We start from the raw sequence: 23,445 nt of genomic DNA, 5'->3' as shown, positions 1-23,445 counted from the left end.
TTTTTCTTTTATAAATAACTGAAAGGTTTCTCTTACCACTATCGTTGAGGAGATTAAAAAAAAAAAAAGTAACAAACTTACCTAATGGCAGGGGCCAGGGAGAAGCTACCTTTGGGGAGCTACGGCCCGGCTTGGACTCGGTCACGCAGGCTGGGCCAGTTCGACCCAGTGAGGACTCCTGCTCCTGGGAGAAAGGAGTGTGTTGGGCAGAGGGTGGCCTGGCGCGCGTTTGTGTGTGCGCGCGGGGTTTGAGCGTGCATGCATGTGCTAATATGCGTGTGCGCGCGCGTGTGCGCGGGCAATGGTGCTGGGGAGGCTGTCGCAGAGGCTCCTTTGTGGAGCCACTTGCGGGTTCAGAACCAGCTTGGCGCCTCCCTCTGCTGGTTCCAGGAGGACACCTGGTTCTTCTGAACAGTCCGTACCTCTCTGCCCCCTGCCGTCCCCCGACTTTCCTCGGTGGCCGCTCTGCGCCAGCTTTCGGGTGCTGGCTACCACGCCCCCCGGGTCCCGCGCAGGTGAACGAGGCAGCACCGGCGTGGGCGCTCGCGGAGGGAGGGCGGAAGGGCCGAGCAGGAAGGGGCGTGCTGCCCTTTGCAGCCGGCGCTGGGAGCAGCCTGGCCTGCAGCATTGTTACCTGAGGCAGCGGCCGCGCCCCGCCCCGCGCCGCCCTGCCCCCTCGCGGTCCCGAGCTGACGGCGGCTGCAGCAGCCGGGAGGAGGCGGCGGCGCTGGGAGGCCGCGGACGGCGGGGAGAGGAGCGCGCGCGGGGAGCACCGGCCGCGGGTGAGTGAGTCGTGCGGCCCCGACGGAGCTATCGCTGCTCGGGAGTACCCGGGGACCGAGAGTCCTCGACTCCGGAGGAGCGGATCAGCCCGGACCCGGTGCTGGGGCGCCGAGTCGCGGCTGTCTTCGAGCTGCACCGGGAAGGCTGGGGAGGTTTGGGCTGCAGTCGCCGGGCCGCAGAGGACAGCGATCGACCCCTTGAGGGGAAGACGCTCTGGTCTGGACCCGCGTACATAGAGCCAGATAGGTCCCCGGCCGCCTCCGAGTTAAACCTCGGCTGGCTGATTGAGCTTTAGCTGCGAGGACTCGCATAAACTGCGCTCCCACTGGATCCCCGCCCATCCAAGAGCGCGCAGTGAGGGGCGCCGCGCCGGGTCCCTGGCCAGCGGGAGCCACGACTCGGCCCTCCTGCCAGTGGGTGCGGGGCTGGCCAGACGGCGTCCGGGTGATGCGGACCGACGACAAGGCGGCACTCGCACTGGCACGTCCGCTCGGCCCGTGCGAAGTTCAGGTTGGAAGTTGAACCCTGCGCTCGTGGAAGTTGAGGGAGGAAGCGGTGGGCTGGCGGGTCACCTGCAGCCGCCGCGGTGCCCCAGCTCGGGGACCCGGGGCTCCCGGTTTAATCCCCTGACCAAACACCAGGCGTCTCCAGTCAGTTCTCCTCGCCGGCTCTGCCCGGCGCCGCACTGCGGCCGTGAGGCTCTCTCCCCCGCGCCCGGGACCCAGACCCCGGACCTGGGAAAGTGTCTTCGCGGAGATTCGAGGAGCGGGCGGAACCCGCAAACTGGGAGACCCCCTCCTTTAGCGTCAAGCCCAGTGACACTTTCCCTGGTGAGCGAGCCCCCCACTCCGCTTGGGGGAACCAGGCTGGGCGGCGGGGCGGGGCCCCGGGGATCGGCGGGGGCCCCGGAGGCGCGGGGCGGGGTCGCCGACCCCAGCAGGGCCAGGGAGGGGAGCGTCGGTGCGGCGGCTGCTCCGGGACCTTCTGCCGGTGGACTCCCGCCCGGCGCTCCCGGGAGGCGCAGGGTCCGGCCGGGCCCCGGCGTCGGCCCGACGGACCCGCGTGTCCCTGCGTCGAGGGCGGCCGGGCCTCCCCAGCGCGCGCCCCGGGCCCGCCGCGGAGCCTGCGCGGCGCGTGTGGGCTCCTATCTGGGCCGCGCACCGGCGCTCTCTCCCTCACCCCTCCCGCCGCCGCCCAGATAAGGACGCGCAGGCGCCCGCGGGCCAAGCGGCACTGGCCAAACGGGGCTCCCCGGGGACTCGGGCGGAGGCAGCGCCCGCGGAGCCTTTCGTGCGGCCAGGCCGGTGGCGCTTCGGTGAGTGGCTGGGGCGGGGCGCGAACCGGGGGCTGGGGGGTGGCAGGACGCGGTGGACCGCTCGCCAGTGCAGACCTGGGGAACTGCTGGGCCTCCAGAAAGAAATCGGGTCCCGGTGTCCCCCACGCCGACTCCTCGGGAGTCCATTTTCAAACAGCTTTGCACAGAAACTGCCCTGGGGTTTGACCGTCTGTGACCCCCACCCCCTCCTGACCCACGGTTGTCTTCCTGGAGTGAGTCGCGAGCGCTTTTTTCTCTCTAGAGCATCCTTTGGCGCCCGGGTGCTCCCCCCTCCCCCGACCCCCGTTGGTTTGGGGACATTGAGAGAAGCTGAAAATGTACATTCAAAACACAGGCGTTTTCCCCCTCTGCTCCCAGGGTGTTGCGTTGGTGTGTCTGTGGATTGTTGTGCGACAGGCGGTTAACCGCGGGGACTGGAAGCACCTTGGGTTTCTCACTGCTGGTGAAAGTGCCAAGGTGAAGAGCTGGGTGGGTGTTGCCAGCTCCGGTTCCACTGTGTGGTTGACGTTTTGTGTTCAATAATCAAGAAAGGTTTTGAAAGATAGGTGGTGGGGGAGGCGTTTTCCCAGTAAGTTGGTGGGAGCAAACACTCCGTGTTTTAGAATTAATGTCCCTTCCCATCCTCTCCTCTCCCCACAAATAAGACAGAGCTGGGGCTTCCTCTGCCTCTTCCCTCCACACCAGGCTTGCTCTGCCCTCGTTTGTCATCAGAAGGGTGTGGGCCAGGCTTTCCTGCTCCCACCTCCTCTGTGACACAAGTCGGGAATCAAAGGGAAAGGTTTTTCTGGTAGGTTTTCCCTGGCGTTTACTTTTGCTTATTGTTGACCGAGGGGGTGAGTGATCAGCTGAGCAACAGGGCCCTACTAACCCTCTTTCAGGAAAGCTCTGAGCCCTGAAGGAGCTTTCAGGAACATGATTTCCTCCTAAATACACTGTGAAATGAAATATGCTTATTCTTTTCTTCCCTGCCACCCACTCCCTTCAAGAGCTTCAACACTGTTTCTGATACCAAGAGCAAAGGCAAGAGAGTTGGGGCTCCTTTGAAGACCCTTATAAACATTCTCATTCTAAGACTTTTTGCTTACTGATCGGCTCAAACATCCCTTTATTAAAAACCCAAAGTTGGGAGATGCTCAGCTGAGCTACAACCTCCCCAGGAGGGACCTCCACTCAGATTTACCCCCAGTGGGTCCTGATTAGCAGTCAGGGGACTTGAAGACAAGTTCTCATCTTCAGAGACTGATTGTGACACCTCTATGATTTACTCAGGGTTGGGCATTTGTCAACCTTATCAGCCGCCCCCCCCCCTGCTGCTGAGGTCCCCAACCTGTAGGTAAGATGCTAAATACAAGCTTGTCTCTCTTTGCCCTGGGGGAGATTGATGAGACACTTGACGTTTTCCAGATAGAGCCGAAAGCTAATTCCATTGTCCGGAAGGCAGCTGCCCACTGTGTGAAGCAGTCTGCTTTGGGGCTGCTGCGCCACCTACGTTCTAGTGGGCTTGGAGAGTACACCTTTACATCTTTACTGCGGACAAGCTTTAATCTGGTTCTTTGTGTGTCCTCTGTTTTAATATCTCATGGGACTGTGTAAAGGGTTAGAATGTCTGTGCACTTTCTTTTTCCTGCCATCTCTTTGACATTGGAAATTGTGGCCCAAGGGGGAAGCCCTGTCAAAGCCCCATTGAGGCTCCTAGTAAAAGCATTAGCATCTTAGCTAATCATTGCTGGAGAACTCATTCATTAGAAGCTGTTGGGGGCCTAGGATCCTTGTATGTTACCCTGGGAAAAAATTAGCCAGACAACATACCAGGAACAATGTTGTAAATTTTCTTTTGTCCCTTTAACTTTCTAAAACAGCATTCTTTCTCAAGACAGAACAGTGGTTAGAATCCTGCCCATGCAAAACTAACTCATGTCACTTGTTACTTTGACAAACTTTAAGCTTGTACTTCCTCTGCAGAAAAGGCTATACTCAAAAAAACGCACATGCTTTGGGGCTTTGGTATTAGGAGACAGTGCTGTTGCACGACCTTTGAGGGCACAGTCTTTCTCACTCTGTATTAGTATCTTCACATTTGCTATGGGAGGTTTAATGGCACAGCTGTGCATATACTAACAGCACCAAATGAGTTACTGCTTTCTAGGACGGGGACTTTTCTAGCTCATCACCATTCTTAACAGGGATAATCTATAAACAAGTCAGCATATCTGGAATTGGAGGTGAATTGGAGGATTAGCAATTCTTCTATATATGAGATATTTCATGTACAGAAGTATTTTAAAATATGTAAGGATAAACTGCCAAGATTACCTGTACAGTCTTGAGAGAAGAAGAGTTCAAATATAACTATAAACTGTAATTGACAATGAGTCATTTGCTTTAGGGGTGCCAACTATGAAAACAGCCTAGTTATGCCCCTAATGATAATTATGAAAATTCCTTTTGAAAGCTGGTTGCATCTCTAGTGAGTTGTAAGTTGGTCTGGATAAATATTTTCAGTTTTACTTTCTAAAAAATTATCCCATGATGACACTTCACACAACAATGTGAATGTACTTAATGCCACTGATGTGCACTTAAAAGTGTTTAAAATGCTGAAAAAAAAACTTATCCAATTCTCCTCTTTTCTACACATATATAATTTTTAGAACTTAAATATTTAAATGTTTAATAAACACATTTGTTCTTGTAATGGGTAGAAATGTAATATACAATCGCTGAGTACTGAACAAGGACAAAGGTCACAAACCTAGTAACTTAGAAGCAGAGATTGGAAATATCAAAGGTGTGTTTCCAGTAACCAAGGGCAACTTCGCATTTTACTTATAAACCCAACACGTATTTTAAAGCAAATTTAGCACTTGTAAAAATAAACAGAAATTGTATGTACATCTGATACCAGTTGTTAGTAATAGCTAACTATGTACCAGGCATCTTGGTAAGGGTGTACATGTATGAGCTCATTTATCTCATACAGACCAATGGAACGGTGTATGCTTACAGTGTGGAATACAGAGGAGGATGCTGAAATGTAAGTTAAACAATCTACGTCACCCCAGGTTGCACCCCCAAAGAAGTAGCAGACCTGGGGTCTGAGGAAGAGACTCTGTTTCTGGAGTCATCCCTCTTACTCCCAAGGCAAGCCTGCCTTTTGTATATGATTCTGTGTAAAACATTTAATAACACTTACTCCTGTGGAATTCTGCTGTGTTTGATGAAGATGTGTAAGTGAATGCTGTAGAAGGATGATTGCTCTCAGAGGTCCAGGCTAAAAAGCCCCTCCAGGTGACCCTTTATCACCTGGGCAGAGCAGCCCCCTTTTTGCATGTGCACACAGGTGGGGTGTGCGCTGCACAGGACCCTGTGTTCTGCATCTCCACTCACCTGTCCTCATAGCTGAAGAAATATAACTGTTTTGACCCCTGTTTTCACACCAGGTTCCGCAACAGCTCAACACCAAAAACAAACATTTAAAGGTCAATAAAAACACAAGCTACTGAGATAAGTCTGTGGCTTGAGTGGATGCGGGGTAGACATGTGACAGGTGTAAGGAGACTTCCCTGGTAGCTCAGGCGGTAAAGCTTTCCACCTACAGTGACAGGCGTGGTTCAGGCACATCCCCTTTCGTGCCGGTGTCTGCTCTGCTAATAGTGTCAGATGGAGCAGAAGAGGCAGAGAAATGGTCTGATGGTGTACAGAGTGTCTTAACAGGAGCCCAAAACAACTGCTTCGGAAGCGATGGTGGAGGTCAATCCCAACCTCCTAAATTTACAAATGAGAAAGCCCAAGTCTAGTGAGGGTAAGTGGCCCTTCTAAAATTGTAAGCAAGAAAGCTTGGTTTAGAGCTGGAACCTTTCATCTTCATGCCTGGCATTCTTTCCTCTGTGGGGAAGCAGCGTCTTGAAGTATAGGTAGAAGATGGTGGCCCTGATTCTGGCAGAAGGTTTGGCCATTATTTTATCATATGTGCAAGGTGGAGGATGCCCTTTGACCCGCTGACCCGGGGACACGTCCTTGCTGGAGAAAGGTAGAGTCACTAAGGCTGCAGCCATCTGGGTAAGCTCCCCAGGGATGGGAGATCCACGGCCCCAAGGAAACGAGCCCGTTAGTGAACAAGTAGCTTATTCAGAAAGTGAGCTGAACCTATCACAGGTTCTCGGTAAATATGTTTTATTGGTCAATGGAAGGTCCAGGTTGGGTTTACCATTGCTGCTTTGGCAGCATTTCCAGGTAGTAAAATTTGGTTCACATTTAGAAAACTGTTAGTCCCTTCCGTGCTCCTCTGGACCTGCGGCCCCTCATTGATTTTAACACCCAGCTACTCTGGGAGGACAGGCAGCGGCCTCGGAAGGGAGAGGCCATGTGGTAGTGTTCTGAACTGAATTGAAAGTTGTTTTATCTTTGCAGGTTTGGAAGACGACACACGACCCCGTTGCCTTTTCTCTGGCGGCCTGCTAGCAGATGGAGAAGCATGGCACAAGTTTGATGGCTGTGTCTGCTTCCCCAAGGTCAAGAAATTCCGTCCTTAGAAGGCGACGGTGCTATGCATGTTATGAATTGTGTCTCCTTGGTCAGCGATAAAGGCAATGGGAACACCGCCATGGCGGCCAGCTTCGTGACAGGGCAGGCACCGCCCGCGCCCCCGCCGCCGCCGCCGCCCCCGCCCCCGCCGCTCGGTCCGTACTCGGGGGAGGGCTTTCCTCCCTCCCCGCCCCCGCCCCCTCCGCTGCCGGGGGCGCCTCCGGTGCCCCCGCCTCCTCCGGGACTACCCCCAAACTCTCACCTGAACGGCTACAGCCAGCTTGGTAAGAAAAAGCGGATGAGAAGCTTTTATTGGAAAACCATTCCAGAAGAGCAAGTTCGGGGCAAAACCAACATCTGGACCTTGGCAGCCAGCCAGCAGCATCACTACCAGATCGACACCAAGACGGTCGAAGAGCTGTTTGGGCAGCAGGAAGATGCCACCAAGGCCTCCCCTTCCAGGAGGGGAGGGTCGTTAAATTCGTCCTCCAGGGAGGCCAGAGAAGAGGTAAGAGTGACCCACGGAGGGGCGGTTCTCCTCATGCTGCGCGCTTTTGTGTTTGGGTATGTGCCTCCGTTCCAAAACCTGCTGGAATCACTGAGAAATGACATAACCCAAGTGAACATGCTCTGAAAATGGGGGGGGGGGGGGGGCTATATGATGAGCCTGAGCTAAGTAGCAAGAAAGTGTTAGAGGCCTGCGAGCCGTATCCTCCCAGACGTCCCAGAGGACCATGACCTCATGCGGAGAACATGCTGTCTGGGGCCTCGCTGCTCGCCTCCCAGCCCAGCCCAGCCCTGCCTCCAGCACATCTGCGTGTCCCACGCCCGCCCCCCGCACCCCGGGGGGAAGAGCTCCGCTGAAGTCCGGTCTTATTAGTCTCCGCTGAAACAAGACTGAGCTTCCGAACTCAGTTATTTGACATTAACTGGAGCTCTCTGAGACAAAATGCCTTTTATTAAATAACATCATTAAGTAATGTACATCCTTAGACGTTTATCTTTGTTTTTCCCTCCAGTTTTCTTTCCACAAGTGTTTTGAGGTGGTCTGTATTCCTCTGACCTCCTAATTAAATCTTGGCTATTGTGGAACAGAGATTTCTGACAGCCAAAGCATAATGCTATTTTTAGATAGACTTTCTAGGAAGCATGTTTCCAGTGAACACAAACTAACTTTGAGAAAAATATAAAGCTAGGAAGTTCTGAGAAGTTAAGTGAAAGCATGACCTCAGAGAAACAGGTCACCGTATCTTATAGAAACTGAGGCAAAATGACATTTGTAAGTACTCTCTGTTTAGAAACATGGAGATAAATTAAAACAACTCTACTTGCTAGAAGAAGTAATTAGGAAACCAAGAGGTAAAAGAACATTGACACCCCCCCCCCAAAATAAGGGCAATAGAAATGCATTATCTTTTAATCTGTTGGAAAGGAGCAAGGAAAATAGGTTAGAGATAGAGCTGACTAGATAAGAGATTGGGCAGGGCTCTGGAATGAAGTAATAGCTCTCCACATTGCTGAATTCTTGAGCTGGCAGTATTGACCTCTTTTCTCTGTTTGGGGACTCTTGAAACTGGCTGTATGGTCCCCTGTTGAAACAGCCAAGAGTCTATCTCTTATAAAATGTGGAGAACCCTAGGAGTGAGCCGTGAGACATGTGAGAGAAGGTCTTCAGGACATGCTCAGTGTCCTCCGTGCTGAACCTGGCTTTCCCTGCTCTTTGCTTTACGCAAAGACCTTTTGTTTCTGAGTGCATCGTTCCAGCATCAGAAGGAGCAGGAGAGCATTTCTTCAGTACCCTGGCCTGTGACCTCACTTCCAGCAGAGGCTCCTGCTGGACAATAGGTCATCCTCACAGTTGTTCCCCGGCTCTGCTTTCTGGCCTTCCAGCACTTTGAAGGAGAGAGTGGATGGGGGCCCGGAGTCAGAGCGCGTGTTTCAGGAAAGCCCATCGCAGACAGAAGGGGGTCTGGCGGATCAGGCCCCCAGGGAGGCCGCTGGCCAGATATTCAAGAGGCTGTAGGGAACTTGCTGTTGTATGTTTGTGACTTCAAGAGGGATGAAGACCCACTGATGGAAGGAACAGGAGGGGCTTGTAACATCTTTTCCCAATTAAGGCAGAAGCAGAAATGCCTACTTCTTAGGCCAGATCTAAAATTCAGGCAAAAGAGTCTTTCTCGTCACCTCCCTTTACTCTAGGTACACCTTTACTTTTCTTTTTTTTTTCCTTTAACTTAAAAAAAAAATACAAAAAACCTGAAAGTGAATAATTATATTTTAAATTGTGGTGATATGTACATAGCATAACATTCACCCTCTTAACAATTTTTAAAGCTGTTTACTTATTTGGCTGGGCCAGGTCTTAGTTGCAGCATGTGGGATCTACTTTCCTGACCAAAGATTGAACCTGGGCCCCCTGCATTGGAAGCACACAGTCTTAGCCATTGGACCATGAGGGAAGGCTCTCTGAACAGTTTTTAAGTGTATAGTTGAGTAGCATGGAAGCATTCACATTGTTGAATGGCCACCATCAGCATCCATCCATAGAAGTCCTTGCATCTTGCAAAATTAAACCTGTTCCCACTGTCCTCTCTCCCAGCCCCTGGCAGCCACCCTTCTCCTTTCCGTCTCTATGAGTCTAACTACCCTAGGTACCTCACACAGTATTTGTCTTTTTGTGACCGGACTGTTTCACTTAACGCAATGTTTTCAAGGTTCATCCATGTTGTAACATGTGCCAGAATTTTCAGGCTAATATTCCATTGCACGTATATATCACAGGGTTTCCCAGGTGGCTCAGTGGTAAAAGATTCTGCCTGCAAAGGCAGGAGTTGTAGGAGACTCAGTTTTGATCTCTGGGTCAGGAAGACCCCCTGGAGGAGGAAATGGCAACCCACTCCAGTATTCTTGCCTGGAGAATCCCATGGACAGAGGAGCCCGGTGGGCTACAGTCCAGAGCGTCACAAAGAGTCGGACACGACTGAAGTGACTGAGCATGCAGGCGTATATTTATCACATTTTGTTTATCTCGTCATCTTTGATGGACACTTGGGTCACTTCCACCTTTTGGCTTTTGTGAATAATGCTGCTGTGAATGGTGGGTGTGCAGAAATCTTCTAACACATGTAGGTCCTAATCTGAGAGACAGCCGTCTAGAAAGAAAAATTAAATCACCATAACTGTATTATAAGGTGATCTAACTCTTCAGCTCTTCAGCACTCAGGATAAGTAGTGAAGGTAGATGGATTTAAGGGAAGACTTCACTTAGGTAATATTGTCACATCACAGAGGGTCCAGAATTCATTTCCATTTTTCATGCTATCTCCAACATGGCTCGAAGTAAGAAGTATTACATATACTTTTTTTTTTTGGCAAAAGAATACAGTACATGCTATTTTATTCCCTCATTAGATTTTCTTCTAGAGAAGTTACAGCCCAGCAGAATGATAGTCTAACACAGACCAGTGATACATCTTCCGATTCCCTCAGTAGTCAGTGGAGTCCAGGGTGGAAACTCTGCAAGCTGAAGCATGCATGTGGAGCATGTACAGCCAAGGAGGCCCATCCTGAGCCTGGATGTGTGGCTTTCCAATCTGCTGCCACACAGCTCATAATTCTGGAGACTCAGACATACCACGAATCTGATTATGTCCCCTTGAAATGTGATAACCTCCTACAGAAATGACCTGCCATTATGCAGTCGGCTCTGGCTTTAAAGAGCTTATAAAGCATTACAAATAAGTTCCATTATACTCTGAAGGAAGAAGTTACTGGGAGACAGGGAAGAACTGGATTTGAGAATCGCTAAATTTAGGAAGAGCAACATCTAAAATAGTAAATTAGAACATTTAGTAAGGGGGAAAAGGTTATGAGATACTGTCTGTGTATCTTTGTTAGCTAAAAATTAACTTGAAGAGGCTACAGATGCTACAATAATAAACTATAATAAAGTAACTAGAAATAACACACAGTATTATTGGGGATAGTAATAAAGAGATTCAACTCAGACTCCGTATTCTTTCCCGAGTTTAGTGGTCTCAGGTTTGAGAAGCCCCTGTCCATCTGTTAGCGCTACTCTTCAGCCCCCCAGAGCTGGCTAATTAGGGCTGTATTAGTCTCCCTATAGAATCTGAAATGCTCTGAAGGCAAAGACAGTCCTAGCCATCTGGTATCCTCCAAAGAAAGTAAACTGAACTGCCAGAACTGAGCCAACGGAGCAAAGGGGCTGTTGTGTAAGACATCAATATGATGGGTCAGAATAGGTGTTCACAGAGAAAACTGTAAGATGAGTAGGGTCTGAGGACATGATGTGGAACCTGCTGACTAGTTGATAACACTATATTCTATAATTGAAATTTTCTAAGAGAGTAGCTCTTCACTGTACACACACACACGTGGGCAAAAGAGAATATGGTAGGTGATGGATGTTATTTAACTAGATGAGGGGACTGTATATCAGCATACAATGTATATATATATATATATATCAAATCACCATGTATACCTTAAATTTCTTACAATTTTATTTCTCAATTACATGTCCATAAAACTGAAACGTGAAAAAAAATGTAAACGTTGAAACACTTGAGGTTATTCACTGTGGTGTCTGTAGTGATATTACAATTACTGTTCATTAATCATACCACGTAAGAAAGAATTAAAATTGCTTATTAGAAAAAGGAAGGATGGGAAAGAGAGAGGGAGGAAGGAAGGAAGATTGGCTTTTCTGAATTTGGGGAAAGTAATGTTATTTTCCCACGTAGTAATTCAGGTATCAGTCATTCTTTGTCAACTTCTGTCCTAGTCCCAGAAGGTTCTGAAGTCTGAGACAAGTAGGAGGTGGCCGCTAGGGGCGGGGAGGGAAGTCAGTGTGTGATGGGGACGGAGCCTCAGCCTGCAAGATGAAGAGTTCTGGAGATGTTTACACAACAGTGTGAGTGTACCTATTACCGCTGAAGTGCACACTTAAAAATGGTTAACTCTTATGGTGGAATGGTAACTGCTATGTGTATTTTGGGGCTTCCTGGGTAGCTCAACTGGTAAAGAATCCTCCTGCCATGCAGGAGGCCTGGGTTCGATCCCTGGGTGGGGAAGATCCCCTGGAGGAGGGCATGGCAACCCGCTCTAGTCTTCTTGCCTGGAGAATCCCACGGACAGAGGAGCCTGGCGGGCTGCAGTCCACGGGGTCATAGAGAGTCAGACATGCCTGAGCGACTAAACACAGCACAGCATGTGTGTGTTTCACCACAATTAAAAATAAAAGTTTCTTCTTCCTGTAATGAATATGAGAGGCAGAGTTTGGAGCAGGTGGATGAGAGTGTAAGAATGGTAGAAGAAAGGAGAAGCGCTCAGTTGGAGGTTTTACCAGGAAGGCGGCGGGAGGAGGCGTTCCACCAGCTTCCCTGAGCGCGGAGACAGCGCTGCCGTTTCAGGGCTGCAGAGGGGCCGGAGCCCTGACCTGGCGGCCTGCAGGAGACTGTTGCTAGGGCTGCTGGCTGCTCGGTGAGCTGGCTCCTGCCCTCGCATCTCGGCTCCCCTGTGCACCGGGGGTAGTGAACTCGCAGGCAGGCCCTTCGTGGGGACGGTCATGAGCTCTGTGCACGCCCAGGGCACCGGCCTTGCAGGCTGTGGTGTGCCGAGGAGTCGCTAGGATTGACTGACCTGGTGGGGAGGGAGGGGCCGGGTCGGTCACCCCGTTCTTGGGCCGCTGGAGTGCACTCCTGGGGGTGACTCAGAGCAGCAGCACCTCCCGCCCTACACTGCCGGCCAGCCTTTGGGGAAGTGAGATAAGCTAATTTACACGCGTCGCGTCGTGATAACCCTCTTCAAAGGACCGTGTAATGACACCGCTTTGGCAGGCTCACGGGTGGCGCCCTCTGAGGAGGCTGCCCGCGCCGGGCAGAGCGGAGGCGGTCCCCGCAGGGCTCTCGGCCGCCTCACTGTCCTGCGCTTTGCAGGAGGCCGGGCGCTGTTTGCCCTTTACGGTGCTCGGTGCTGGCCGGCCCCGGTTTCCCCCGAGCAGCCGCTCTAATGATGGACCAGGCCCTGAAGCTCCACTTCAGGCTGTGGGGACCGCTGCTGCCCCAGGCGTGGCCCCCGCCCCGCGCCCCCTGGCTCAGAGCTCCGCTCCCGGCAGGCGTCTCAGCTGGTGGGAACCTGGGTGCTGTCCTCTGTCCCACGCGTACAGCCCTAGGGTCACCGGCGCTTTTGCCAGGCCCTGTGGACGGCTCTCTACAGGCCATTCCTGGAAAAGCACCTCAGTGTGAATACTGGGCTGGTGGGGACCTTCGCTATTTCTCTGGATTCCTGTATCCTCAGCAGAAGGAACGTCACAAGAACTAGGTGAATAGGAAGCAGAGAGAGCCTGTGGCTTTGGGAAGGTATAAAATGACATCCCTAAGCCTCAGTTTCCTTATCTGTGAAATAGGAACAATGACAGGGATTTCTCCACCGCTTTTCCAGCAGCAGTAGCAATAGGTCTAGACTGAGCACGCAGAGTCCCCAAGGGTCGATGGCTGAAGAGGCTGAGGGTGGGGCTGGGGGAGGGTGCTGCCGTCAAGGTAAGAGATATAGCAGGAGGTGGTAGTTTAATGAAAAAATATAGAAGAAGTTTTGTCCTCATTCTGGGTAGATATGAATGCAGAAAAAGCTCTTCAGATACATAAACAGCCAGATCAGTGTGCATGCTCTGACTTTTTAGTTGTGAATTCTAATAAGCACATCATTTTCTGTCTGAAATCCAGATTCCTCTTTTTGGTGTAAGCTCTCCTCTTAGAGGATGTGAAGGGAGACAGGTTTTATTCTCGCCCTTTCTCTCCCGTCTCCTCTCCCCTCCTACACTGAACTTGAACTGCGTAGGATTCCAATAAGGAGCCTGTCCTTTTAGCTTGGGAGTTTATTTTATGGCTGGCAGGTGATTGTGTTAAGATGAAATAAACCCCTCAGATAGTAAATAATGTGATTGTTTAAGATTAGTCTTCAAAAGCAGGCAACCATACTCTTGTAAAAATTTAACCTTTTAGCCAGGAAGTCCCATTAACTTCATTAACTTTGGTTAACAGTCTTGCTGCCTCTTATAAACTTAGAAGTAGGCCCAGAGATCAGGAATTTAATATGAAACCTGATTCTTTCCTGTTCACAATGAATCACATACATTTGGAAAGAAAGAGCATTCCTATTTAGGTAGTCTCCCTCTTCCAAAAAATAAATGGGGAAAATGGGAGAATTTTAAGGTTCTGTCTCCTCCAGATATTCTGGCTGAATCAGTTCAGTTCAGTTCAGTCGCTCAGTCGTGTCCGACTCTTTGCAACCCCATGAGTCGCAGCACGCCAGGCCTCCCTGTCCATCATCAACTCCCAGAGTTTACCCAAACTCATGTCCATCGAGTCGGTGATGCCATCCAACCATCTCATCCTCTGTCATCCCCTTCTCCTCCTGCCCCCAATCCCTCCCAGCATCAGGGTGCGGATCATCTTTAGAGGTGGCCAAGGTAATTGGAGCTTCAGCTTCAGCATCAGTTCCAATGAAACACTAGGATGTCTCCTTTAGGGGGACTGGTTGGATCTCCTTGCAGTCCAAGGGGCTCTCAAGAGTCTTCTCCAACACCACAGTTCAAAAGCATCAATTCTTTGGTGCTCAGCTTTCTTCACAGTCCAACTCTCACATCCATACATAACCACTGGAAAAACCATAGCCTTGACTAGAATATTTACTTCCAAAGAAATGGCTTCTGTGTTTAACAATACCCACCCCCTAAAAAGGAGCTTCCCTGATGGCTCAGACAGTAAAGAATCTGCCTGCAATGCAGATGACACGGGTTCGATCCCTGGGTTGGGAAGATCGCCTGGAGGAGGGCATGGCAACCCACTCCAATATCCTTGCTTAGAGAATCCCATGAACAGAGGAGCCTGGCGGGCTATAGTCCATGGGATCGCAGAGAGTTGGACACGTCTAAGTGACTGACACTGCTACTACTACCTTCTATAGAAAGAAAGTGAAAAAAAGTCGATCAGTCGTGTCTGACTCTTTGTGACCCCATGGACTGTAGCCTACCAGGATCCTCAGTCCATGGGATTTTCCAGGCAAGAATACTGGAGTGGGTTGCCATTTCCTTCTCCAGGAGATCTTCCCAACCCAGGGATCGAACTCAGGTCTCCCACATTGTAGGCAGACGCTTTACCATCTGAGCTACCAGGGAAGCCCTTCTATAAAAGGTTCTAATTTTCAGTCTGATAAAGCCTCCCCAATTATTACAGTAGTTCTCCCTTATCTGCAGGGAATACTTCCCAAGACCCCCAGTGGATGCCTGAAACCATGAATAGTACCAAACTCTGTATATGGTCCCATGATGTTTTTGACTAAGATTTTTCAACCTTACGATGGTATGAAAGCAACAGACATTCATAGAAGCCGTACTTGGACTTTTGAGTTTTGGCCCTTCCCCACGGGCCATCTGTGGTACAGTCCCGTCTTCTGATGCTGGGCAGCGGTGGTGTGGCTTCTCCCGTCAGCCATGCCATCTCGAGAGGAAGAAGCCAGCACACCAACAGACGGTGTTTTCCACTTTCAGTACAGCATTCCGTCAGTTCCAGGAGGTGTTCAACACCTGATTATAAAATAGTCTTTGTGTTAGATGATTTTGCTCAACTGTAGGCTCATGTGAAGGTTCTGAACACATTTAAAGTAGGTTGCGCTAAGGTGTGATGTCAGTAGTTCAGGTGTATTAAGTGCATGTTCAGTATTTTCAACTGATGATGGTTTTATCGGGACATAAGCTGAGGATCTGTGCTGTGTTTTTTTCCTGTACATAACTGTGATAAATTTTAAGTTATCAGTTAGGCACAGTAAGAGCTTAACAACAATAAGGAATAGTAAAATAGAACGGTTACGATGTTGCCGAACAAAATTTATCTAAAAAAGACAGAAAATTTTATTTGAGCCAAATTGAGGACTGTAACCCGGGAATGGCCTCTCAGAAAGCTCTGAGAACTGCTCCTCTCATTACACATAAGAGCACAGTTGTATCAGTTTTTGAGACCGAGGGCTGTACATTCTACACAATCCAGATCTACCCATACAAAGCAAACAGTGAGTGATGAGTCATGGTGGCCCCTTAGAAGATTAAGAAGGAAGGTTATCTCCTAAGGAGTTATCTCGTTGATGCCAAGAGAATATTGCCTTTTATGGGCGAGCAGGTATTTTTGCCGATGGGGAGTTTTGGTCGATGTGTAAGACAGATACACAATATATACTAAAGGAGAAGGAGGAGGTCAAAGAACAGAGAAAAAAAATTATGTTTACATTTTCCTTGATTTGCCTTAGAATATGAATTTTTATTTCATGAACAATAATGTACTGTAATAAAAGTTATGTGAATGTGGTCTCTCTCAAAATATCAGGCACAAATTTAATGCCTTTTCTAGCATAACAAAGCACTTATGCACTGTGGCTGTAACTTCTGCAATTTAAGGTGCAACAGCAAAGCTAGGAGGAATTTCTTTTTCCTTCTTCATCATTTCCTGGGTGGAAGATTCTTTCTGACCATAGATCTTAGCAACCTTAGCATGTGAGTTTTTTCTTTCCTTATTAAGTTGAGAACGTTCACCTTTTCACTTAAAGGAAGCTCTTTACAGCCTCTCTTTGGCATGTCTGAGTTGCCAGTGTAACCACTCTTGTGCTTTGGGGCCATTACCAAGTAAAATAAGCAAGGATTGTGAGCGCAAGCACTGTGGTACCATGCCAATAACCCTGAAACCCATAGCTACTGAGTGACTAACGGGCAGGACACGCTGGAGAGAGGGTTGACTCACATCCCATGTGGATGGAGCGGGATGGTGCGAGGATGCCAGAAATGTTCACATGCCAAAAAAAAAAGCATCTTAGACTTGGCAAAATACAGCCTAGGAGTTTTCCCTTGTAAATTCCCTTTTAAATTCTGAAAAAAGTATAAAACACTTTCTTACCTCCTCCTTTGAAAGGGCTACTGGATCTATATAGTCTCTTTGAATGAAAATAAAATTTTTGTTTAGAAAAATATTAAGAATTTTATTACGTTTTTGAAAATAACAGTGTTGGTCCTCTAACATCCGTAAATCAGGGTTGGAGCTCATGCCGCAATATCTTCAGAGTTCAAATCTCATATGATTCTTGTTATGCTAAGACATCTATTTCCAAATTGGGGCTTTTAAATGTGGGCTGTATTGTTCTAAGAGGAAATTGCAAAATTTAGCAAATTAGTTTATTTACGATTGTGCAATATTAAAATAGATCTATATGGAAATTCCCTGGCGGTCCAATGGATAGCTCAGTGCTTTCACTGCTTTGGGCCCAGATTCGATGCCTGGTCAAGAAACCAAGGTCCCCAAGCCCTGCAGCTTGGCCAATATATATATATATATATATATGATATATAAATAATATATATATATATATGTATATATGATTGTTACCATTAAGGAAATATCGCAGAAAGCTTGGGGAGATAATATTTTGAAGCTATATTAGGTATCAATCTGCATATTTACATACTGGAATTATTCTCTTACTTTAATACATTAAGATTATTCTCTTATATTAATACATTATGTTGTATTTTGATAGGTCTTGCTTCTCTTCTACAACTCTTTTTAGAGAGATAATTCCATCTGTTTAGGCCGCGCTGGGTCTTCGCTGCTGTGCGGGCTCTCCCTGGCTGCAGCGCGGGGCTGCTCTCTGCTGGGTGCTGGCGTCTCGCTGCGGGGCTCCTCTCGCTGCGGGGCTCCTCTCGCTGCGGGGCGCGGGTGCTCGGGCTGCAGTAGCTGCGGCGCGTGGGCTCGGCAGTTGTGGCTCCTGGGCTCTGGAGCACAGGCTCAGCAGCCTCCAACTCTTCTCGTTCACACTTTAACAATCTTATGTGTTCTTATCTTTTTTTCCAGATTACTCTCTTGGATGCGAAGCGGAGCATGAACATTGGGATATTTCTTAAGCAGTTTAAGAAGTAAGATGTTCGCACACATTTGAAACTTTGGTCACACCTCTGCTGTCAGCATCAGACTCTGGGTGTGAGCTGAAACGCTCCCTAATGAGGGAAGGTGTCCCTCATCCCTTCACACTGTTTTAGGCGCGTGGCTTGAGGAGTCACCAAGTGTGTGTAACTTTCTGCTGTTTTCCTCCATAAAAGCATAATCTAGTCGCTTGGAGTTCAGGGAGAATTGCCTTGAGGCATCTATTCAAGCCTGACATGTCAGGGAATTTATAAATGCACCTGAGGGGTTGCCCCGTTAGTGGAGGATGGACACGTGAGTCAAAGAGTGGTTAAATTCAGGCGTGCTAACGTGGAAAAGAGAGGGCTCTGGCTCCAGGAGGTTGACCGAACTGCTTTTCTTCTCCCAAAGAAGATGCCCGGTAGCTGTTGGCACTTTCAGCCTCTCTGGGATGCCTGAGGGTGGTTTTCTGTGGAAGGGACCTCCGGTATGTCAGGATCCCCAGCTCCCCGTGGTAGGGGGGCTGTTACGATCACTGACACAAAACCACCTGCCTGACAGGGAGGGAGGCGGGATGGAGAGGAGGGTGGAGGTGATTTGTTTTCATTTCCACGGGCTTGTGTTTCTCAGGCCCTCCAGCAGCTGAAATGGAATCTGATTCTTGTCTTTTCAAGGTCTCCTCCGTCCATCGTGGAAGATATCCATCAAGGAAAGAGTGAACACTATGGATCAGAGACATTGCGAGAATTTCTTAAGCTTTTGCCAGAGTCAGAGGAGGTAAGGAATTTGGGGCATGAGTTTTTGATGTTAAGAGCGATAATAAAAGCTTCATATTTTTTAGGAATGTCAGAACTCACATGGAATGATGCTCTTTTACCCAGAGCCCGAGTTTTCTCTTGTAACAGTAAAAAGTTACCCAGTAGAAAGAGTACGAGTTATGGAGTTAAAGAACCTAGGTTTAAATTGACTTTCCTTCCCTTAATTGGGAAAGCGGGCAAGTTTCTTAAGTCCTGTGAACTTTAGTTTCCTCACCTATAAAATGAGGATAATGAGGCTTACCTCATTGAATTGTCGAGATGATTAAGCCCTCGTTATGCATCTAACGTGGTACTTGGCACAGGGGAGCTCAATAAATGTTAGTTCCCTTTTCTGTCAACTAAGGTGATCTTTGCCTAGGGTGTACCTGGGGTTGTTTGATAATGCATGTTTTTTTTAAAAAAAGGAAAGACCGACCACTTTTGAATAAAGATGCTCTAAAAACTAAGAGGTAGGTAAATTGTTAATAGATGTTGTATATATTAATTGACTGAAGATGGAGATGGCTATGGTGACAATATAGTACCACAGTATAAGTAAAGTTACTGATTTTGGAGGGACTGAATTAACTGAATCTTTGCATGATTAGGAGCTTGATAGGATAAAAAAAGAGAAAAACAGTTTTGTAGAACCTTCCAAAATTGTGGTACTATTTCTGAATAAGGGACCCTTGAAAAAAATTTAGTGAAAGGCTAAATAAATACGTGTTATTTGAATAATACAAAGTCTTATAAAGTAAAAAGTGTAAGTTACCCTTTTCCATATGCTGCTGGTTCCTCCCTCCCTAGTCTCTCTCCTTTTCCCAGACATAATTTATGGAACTTGATTTTAGTGCCATTAATAACCAAAAAAAATGTATTTATGCTTTTTTCTTTTCCGTCAGTGATAACCTCACAATGCCAAACTGAGGGTCTTAGTGGGTAACTGGATGTTTAGGTATTCTGAGCTGCTCTCTTCACCTCAGGTTTCTGTTCACAAATTAATTGTAATTTTCCAAAGCCAGGATTAGTTAACAGCATTTGTTACTGTTAGTAAAGGGTCTTACAGAATTGAGGGTAAAGTATGTTAGCTAACAGTTCACCCTGGATCCTACCTGCTGAACGCTCCTTAATCATTTTTGTGAAGAATGGCATTCCAGAATCTTTCTTTGTAATGGAACTAAATTGCTTTACAGTATTGTGTTTCAGATGTGCTCAAGACCTTTTATTAGGATGGATAGTTTTAATGAATTGAGTTTTTAAGAAGATTTGGTTGCTCTGGAAATCTTATTCCTGCTTGGGCATTTCTCATGCCTGCTCCTGAGCACTGCTCCTGTAATTCCTAACAGAGCTCTGAATTTCCAACTCAGTGGGAGTTAAGCGTGAGGGGAGGCTGCCAGCTTTATGCCACTGAAGAGGGAGGAGGTTAAATATGATTTCCTTAATATCTTCCTTCCTAATTTAAAAATCAGAGGCAATTGAAAATTAAATTTGAAAAATCTTCAAATGCAAAGGCTGTGGAAGACTTAGGGGTCTTCCAAAGAAGCAACTTAGCTGTCTGACCTCTCATGTTTTAAAGAACCCAGTGTTTTGAGTTGTGTGTGGGAATAATTCAGAGGGAAGAAGCGGTTAAGGACGAGGTGACCAAAACCCACCCAGCACTGCCATGAGGATCCCCAGGCACTCTCACCCGCAGACGATCAGCTGACCCCAGAGACAAGACAGGGTCCCGCTGAAGCTTTAGGGTCCTGCTGAGGCCTTGGGGTCCTGCTGAGGCCTTGGGGTCCCGCTGAGGCCTTGGGATCCTGCTGAGGCCTTGGGGTCCTGTAGGGCCTTGGGGTCCCACTGAGGCCTTGGGGTCCTGCTGAGGCCTTGGGGTCCCGCTGAGGCCTTGGGGTCCTGCAGGGCCTTGGGGGTCCCGCTGAGGCCTTGGGATCCCGCTGAGGCCTTGGGGTCCTGCAGGGCCTTGGGGTCCCGCTGAGGCCTTGGGGGTCCCGCTGAGGCCTTGGGGTCCCGCAGGGCCTTCCCAGCCCCGAGACCCGCCGTCCCTCCCCCTGCAGGGTCCCCTAGGTCTGTGTATCTGACAAGTTCGGTCACACTCCGCTCGTTTACATTCCCGCCTCCTGGCCTTTGCCAGGCACACCCTCCTCCGGAGCCGAGCTTCCTGCAGGAACGCCTCAACAGTCCCCCAGGCTGCCCAGCAGCGCTCCCCCAGCCCCTCCCTGGGGGCTGTGTGCCTCCCCAGGGAGGAGCCACCTCCCGTCCGCTGCCCCTGCAGGGACAGGCTCGCTTTGCTGAGTGCTGGGTGGCTCTGGCCACCCCCCGGAACCCCGACATGACGGGGGCAACCCTAGAGCCCCAGGTGGAGGGCGGAGGCTGGAGAAGAGGCCAAGGAGGAGGCAGGGCCAAGTTAAAGAGGCTGAGGACTGTGGCAGAAATACGCTAATAAATGCATCAGCGGGCGCACGACTGTGCCTTGCTCAGCCCGTGGGGTACATCCCGTGCCCATTTTCAGCACGGGGGTGGCCATGCGCTGACTGCCTGCCCTGTGTTCCCGGCACGAGCTGAGGCTAACAGGGAGCGAGTGCTTGGCTCAGCTCTGGGCACACAGAAAGTCGGTAAATCATCCCCGTGGTGGCTGGCTGTATTTTTTTCATTTGATATTCACAGTGACATTGTAAGCTTCCTCGGGTGACAGACGAGACCCTGTCTGATGCCACAGGACAGACGGGCCCTGGAGGGCGGGGGGCTTGGCCTGACTCATCTAACCCTGGGCAGCTCCCAGGCCACCCTTGCAACCTCCCTCTGAGGACGGAAGGACAAGGGTTCCCCACCCCCTGGCTGCTCCAGGCCAGCGCCCCAGGCCTGCGTCACCTCCGCTGTCACAGGGAACCGAGGCACCAGTGTGAGTGTCAGCAGTAGCTGAGCTGGTGAACGGGACCAGCCGCCAGTTCACCCCCATTCATTTGTTTCCTGGTGTCCTCTGCCCTCCACCACAAAGCTTTTTATCTGGCACATTCTGTTCATCTTGCCTCAAACTCGTGTTTAAAACTTGTAGAGGGAGATGGTGGTGGTTTAATTGCTAGGTCGTGTCCAATTCCTGGCGACCCCACCAGGCTCCTCTGTCCATGGAGTTCTCCAGGCAAGACTGGAATGTGTTACCATTCCCTTCTCCAGGGGATCTTCCTGACCCAGGGATCGAACCTGGGTCTCCTGCATTGCAGGTGGGTTCTTTACCAAGTGAGTTCCCAGGGAAGAGGGAGATGGTAGACCCAGAAATGAAAGCATGTTCCCTGCCTGGGCCCCGAGGTGGGGCTTGACAAGGAGCCGCGGGCCGTGGCGGAGCCGTGCCCTCTGCGGGTGCTGGTACCCCTCCGCCGGCTTAGCGTCAGGGACTTGGGGCTGGAGGTGGCGCTGCTGTCTGTAGCAGCAAGCTGACTTGCCTCTCCTGATGTTTTTATCACCGCATTCTTACCTTGTTTGTTCACTCTGCTCCTGGGAGAGGAGAAAGCCCTGGGGTCTTCTGTTGGGTGGGTCTGCCGTTTGGTGGGAAACCCTGCTGTTTCACGGCCATGTGAGTAGACTTAGCCGGGATGAAGGAGGCCTGCTCTGTGGAATGCATGAGTCTTAAGGAGCAGGCTGTTTGCTGTTAGGGCAGAAACCGGGCAGAGCCAGGTCATAATGAGAGTCTCTTGGCTCAGCCAAGAAAACGATGCCTAACAACGTTTGATAAATGCTTTTTGATGGTGATGAGAATACACAATAATTACAGGGTTTGTCCACCTCTCTTTTTTACCTCCCTCACTGTGAAGGCACAGTAATCCCTCTTAATGAACATAAATCTCATTTTGAAATGGAATTAAGAACTGTATACATGGCATTTAAATCAAATACTATCTTTAGTATCACTATTCTCTTGAACTCCATAAACATTTTTCACTCATTATATAAGAGAAGGCAGTTAATCATTGTTCATTTACAGTTCAGCACATGTTTAATAGAAATATCTACCGAGTGTACTTAGCATGACCTGGTCTTGTGCTTCAGACAGGAAGCCGTGCTGTGATTCTCAGAAGTTTTGCCCATGCTACATGTGTGGTTTTATAAGACACAGACAACTCCACTCTGCCCCTGCCCATATATGGTGAATCGTGAGGCTCTAGTTCAGGAGGGATCAGAATTCATCCTGTGGCTTTTCAGTTCAGAAAGTAGGCACTAGTTTGGGTTTAACTAATGCAGAAGTTCCACCTCTCCTTAAACTTAGTAAGGCTGAAAACAAAAAATTCACTTTGAGGCCCTAAAGGTAGGGGAAATAATGCAGTTCTATAAATGGCTGTTTTCTGCCCATTAGGAAGAAAATGTAGTCTTAAGGCCCAGACTTAATACTGGGGATGCTGAGGTGTGCATCTGCGCTGTTACCTTTTGCATTTCAGAAAAAAATTGATGCAGGTGTTTCAGTTTGGGGATCTTTGCAAATACTCCCTCCTCCCAGTTTTTGAACTGTTAATTCCTATTTTTCAAGAGGTTTAAAAATTAGGTTATTATTATGGGCACATAATAATGTGAGATATTGGCACATAACATAATCCAGGGGTAGGAAAGAGAAAGCTTTATAAAGTGTTAGGTGCTTACTGGGAACAGTTAGCTACAAGGATAGACTGTCGGCTTTACTGTAGCAGTCTTTTTGTTTGTTTGTTTTTAATTATAGTTGATTTGCACTCTGTGTTAGTTTCAGATGTACAGCAAAGTGATTCAGGATTATACACATACACACATCTATTCTCTGTCAGACTCTTTTCCCATACAGGTTATTACAAACTCTAGCAGTCGCAAGGTGCTACTGACCATGAAGTGTTTCTGTTGGAAAACTCCAGTACAGTGGCCAGGAATGTGTTTGGGGTTGGTCCTGTTTTCTGTGTGGGGAAGGCGCAGTTTGAGAACCTTCTATGCCTCCATCCCTCCTTGTTAGCTGTTATATTCCTGTGTCAAAACTCTTCTATTTTTTTCCTTTACCACAGTTGAAGGAATACTTGTGTATTTAATAACT

At 48.9% G+C, this 23,445-nt stretch overlaps 1 protein-coding gene across 6 annotated transcripts in view; it reads left to right on the top strand.

Moving 5' to 3' along the window:
- The first annotated feature begins 646 nt into the window (after positions 1-646).
- FHDC1 (FH2 domain containing 1) overlaps positions 647-23,445 on the top strand; it is a 41,015-nt gene continuing 18,216 nt past the window's right edge. The window contains exons 1-4 of one of the 6 annotated variants that reach the window (XM_043484472.1): positions 647-782; positions 6,530-7,151; positions 17,557-17,618; positions 18,279-18,381. In XM_043484472.1, coding sequence (XP_043340407.1) covers positions 6,666-7,151; positions 17,557-17,618; positions 18,279-18,381 — 651 coding nt within the window. In that variant the 5' untranslated portion in view covers positions 647-782; positions 6,530-6,665. The other 5 variants (XM_043484485.1, XM_043484464.1, XM_043484494.1 and 2 more) reach the window with 5 other exon arrangements.

This window comes from Cervus canadensis, chromosome 1, assembly GCF_019320065.1.
Source record: "Cervus canadensis isolate Bull #8, Minnesota chromosome 1, ASM1932006v1, whole genome shotgun sequence".
Classification (NCBI taxonomy): Eukaryota; Metazoa; Chordata; class Mammalia; order Artiodactyla; family Cervidae; genus Cervus; species Cervus canadensis.
This window is presented reverse-complemented; position numbering and strand designations above follow the sequence as displayed.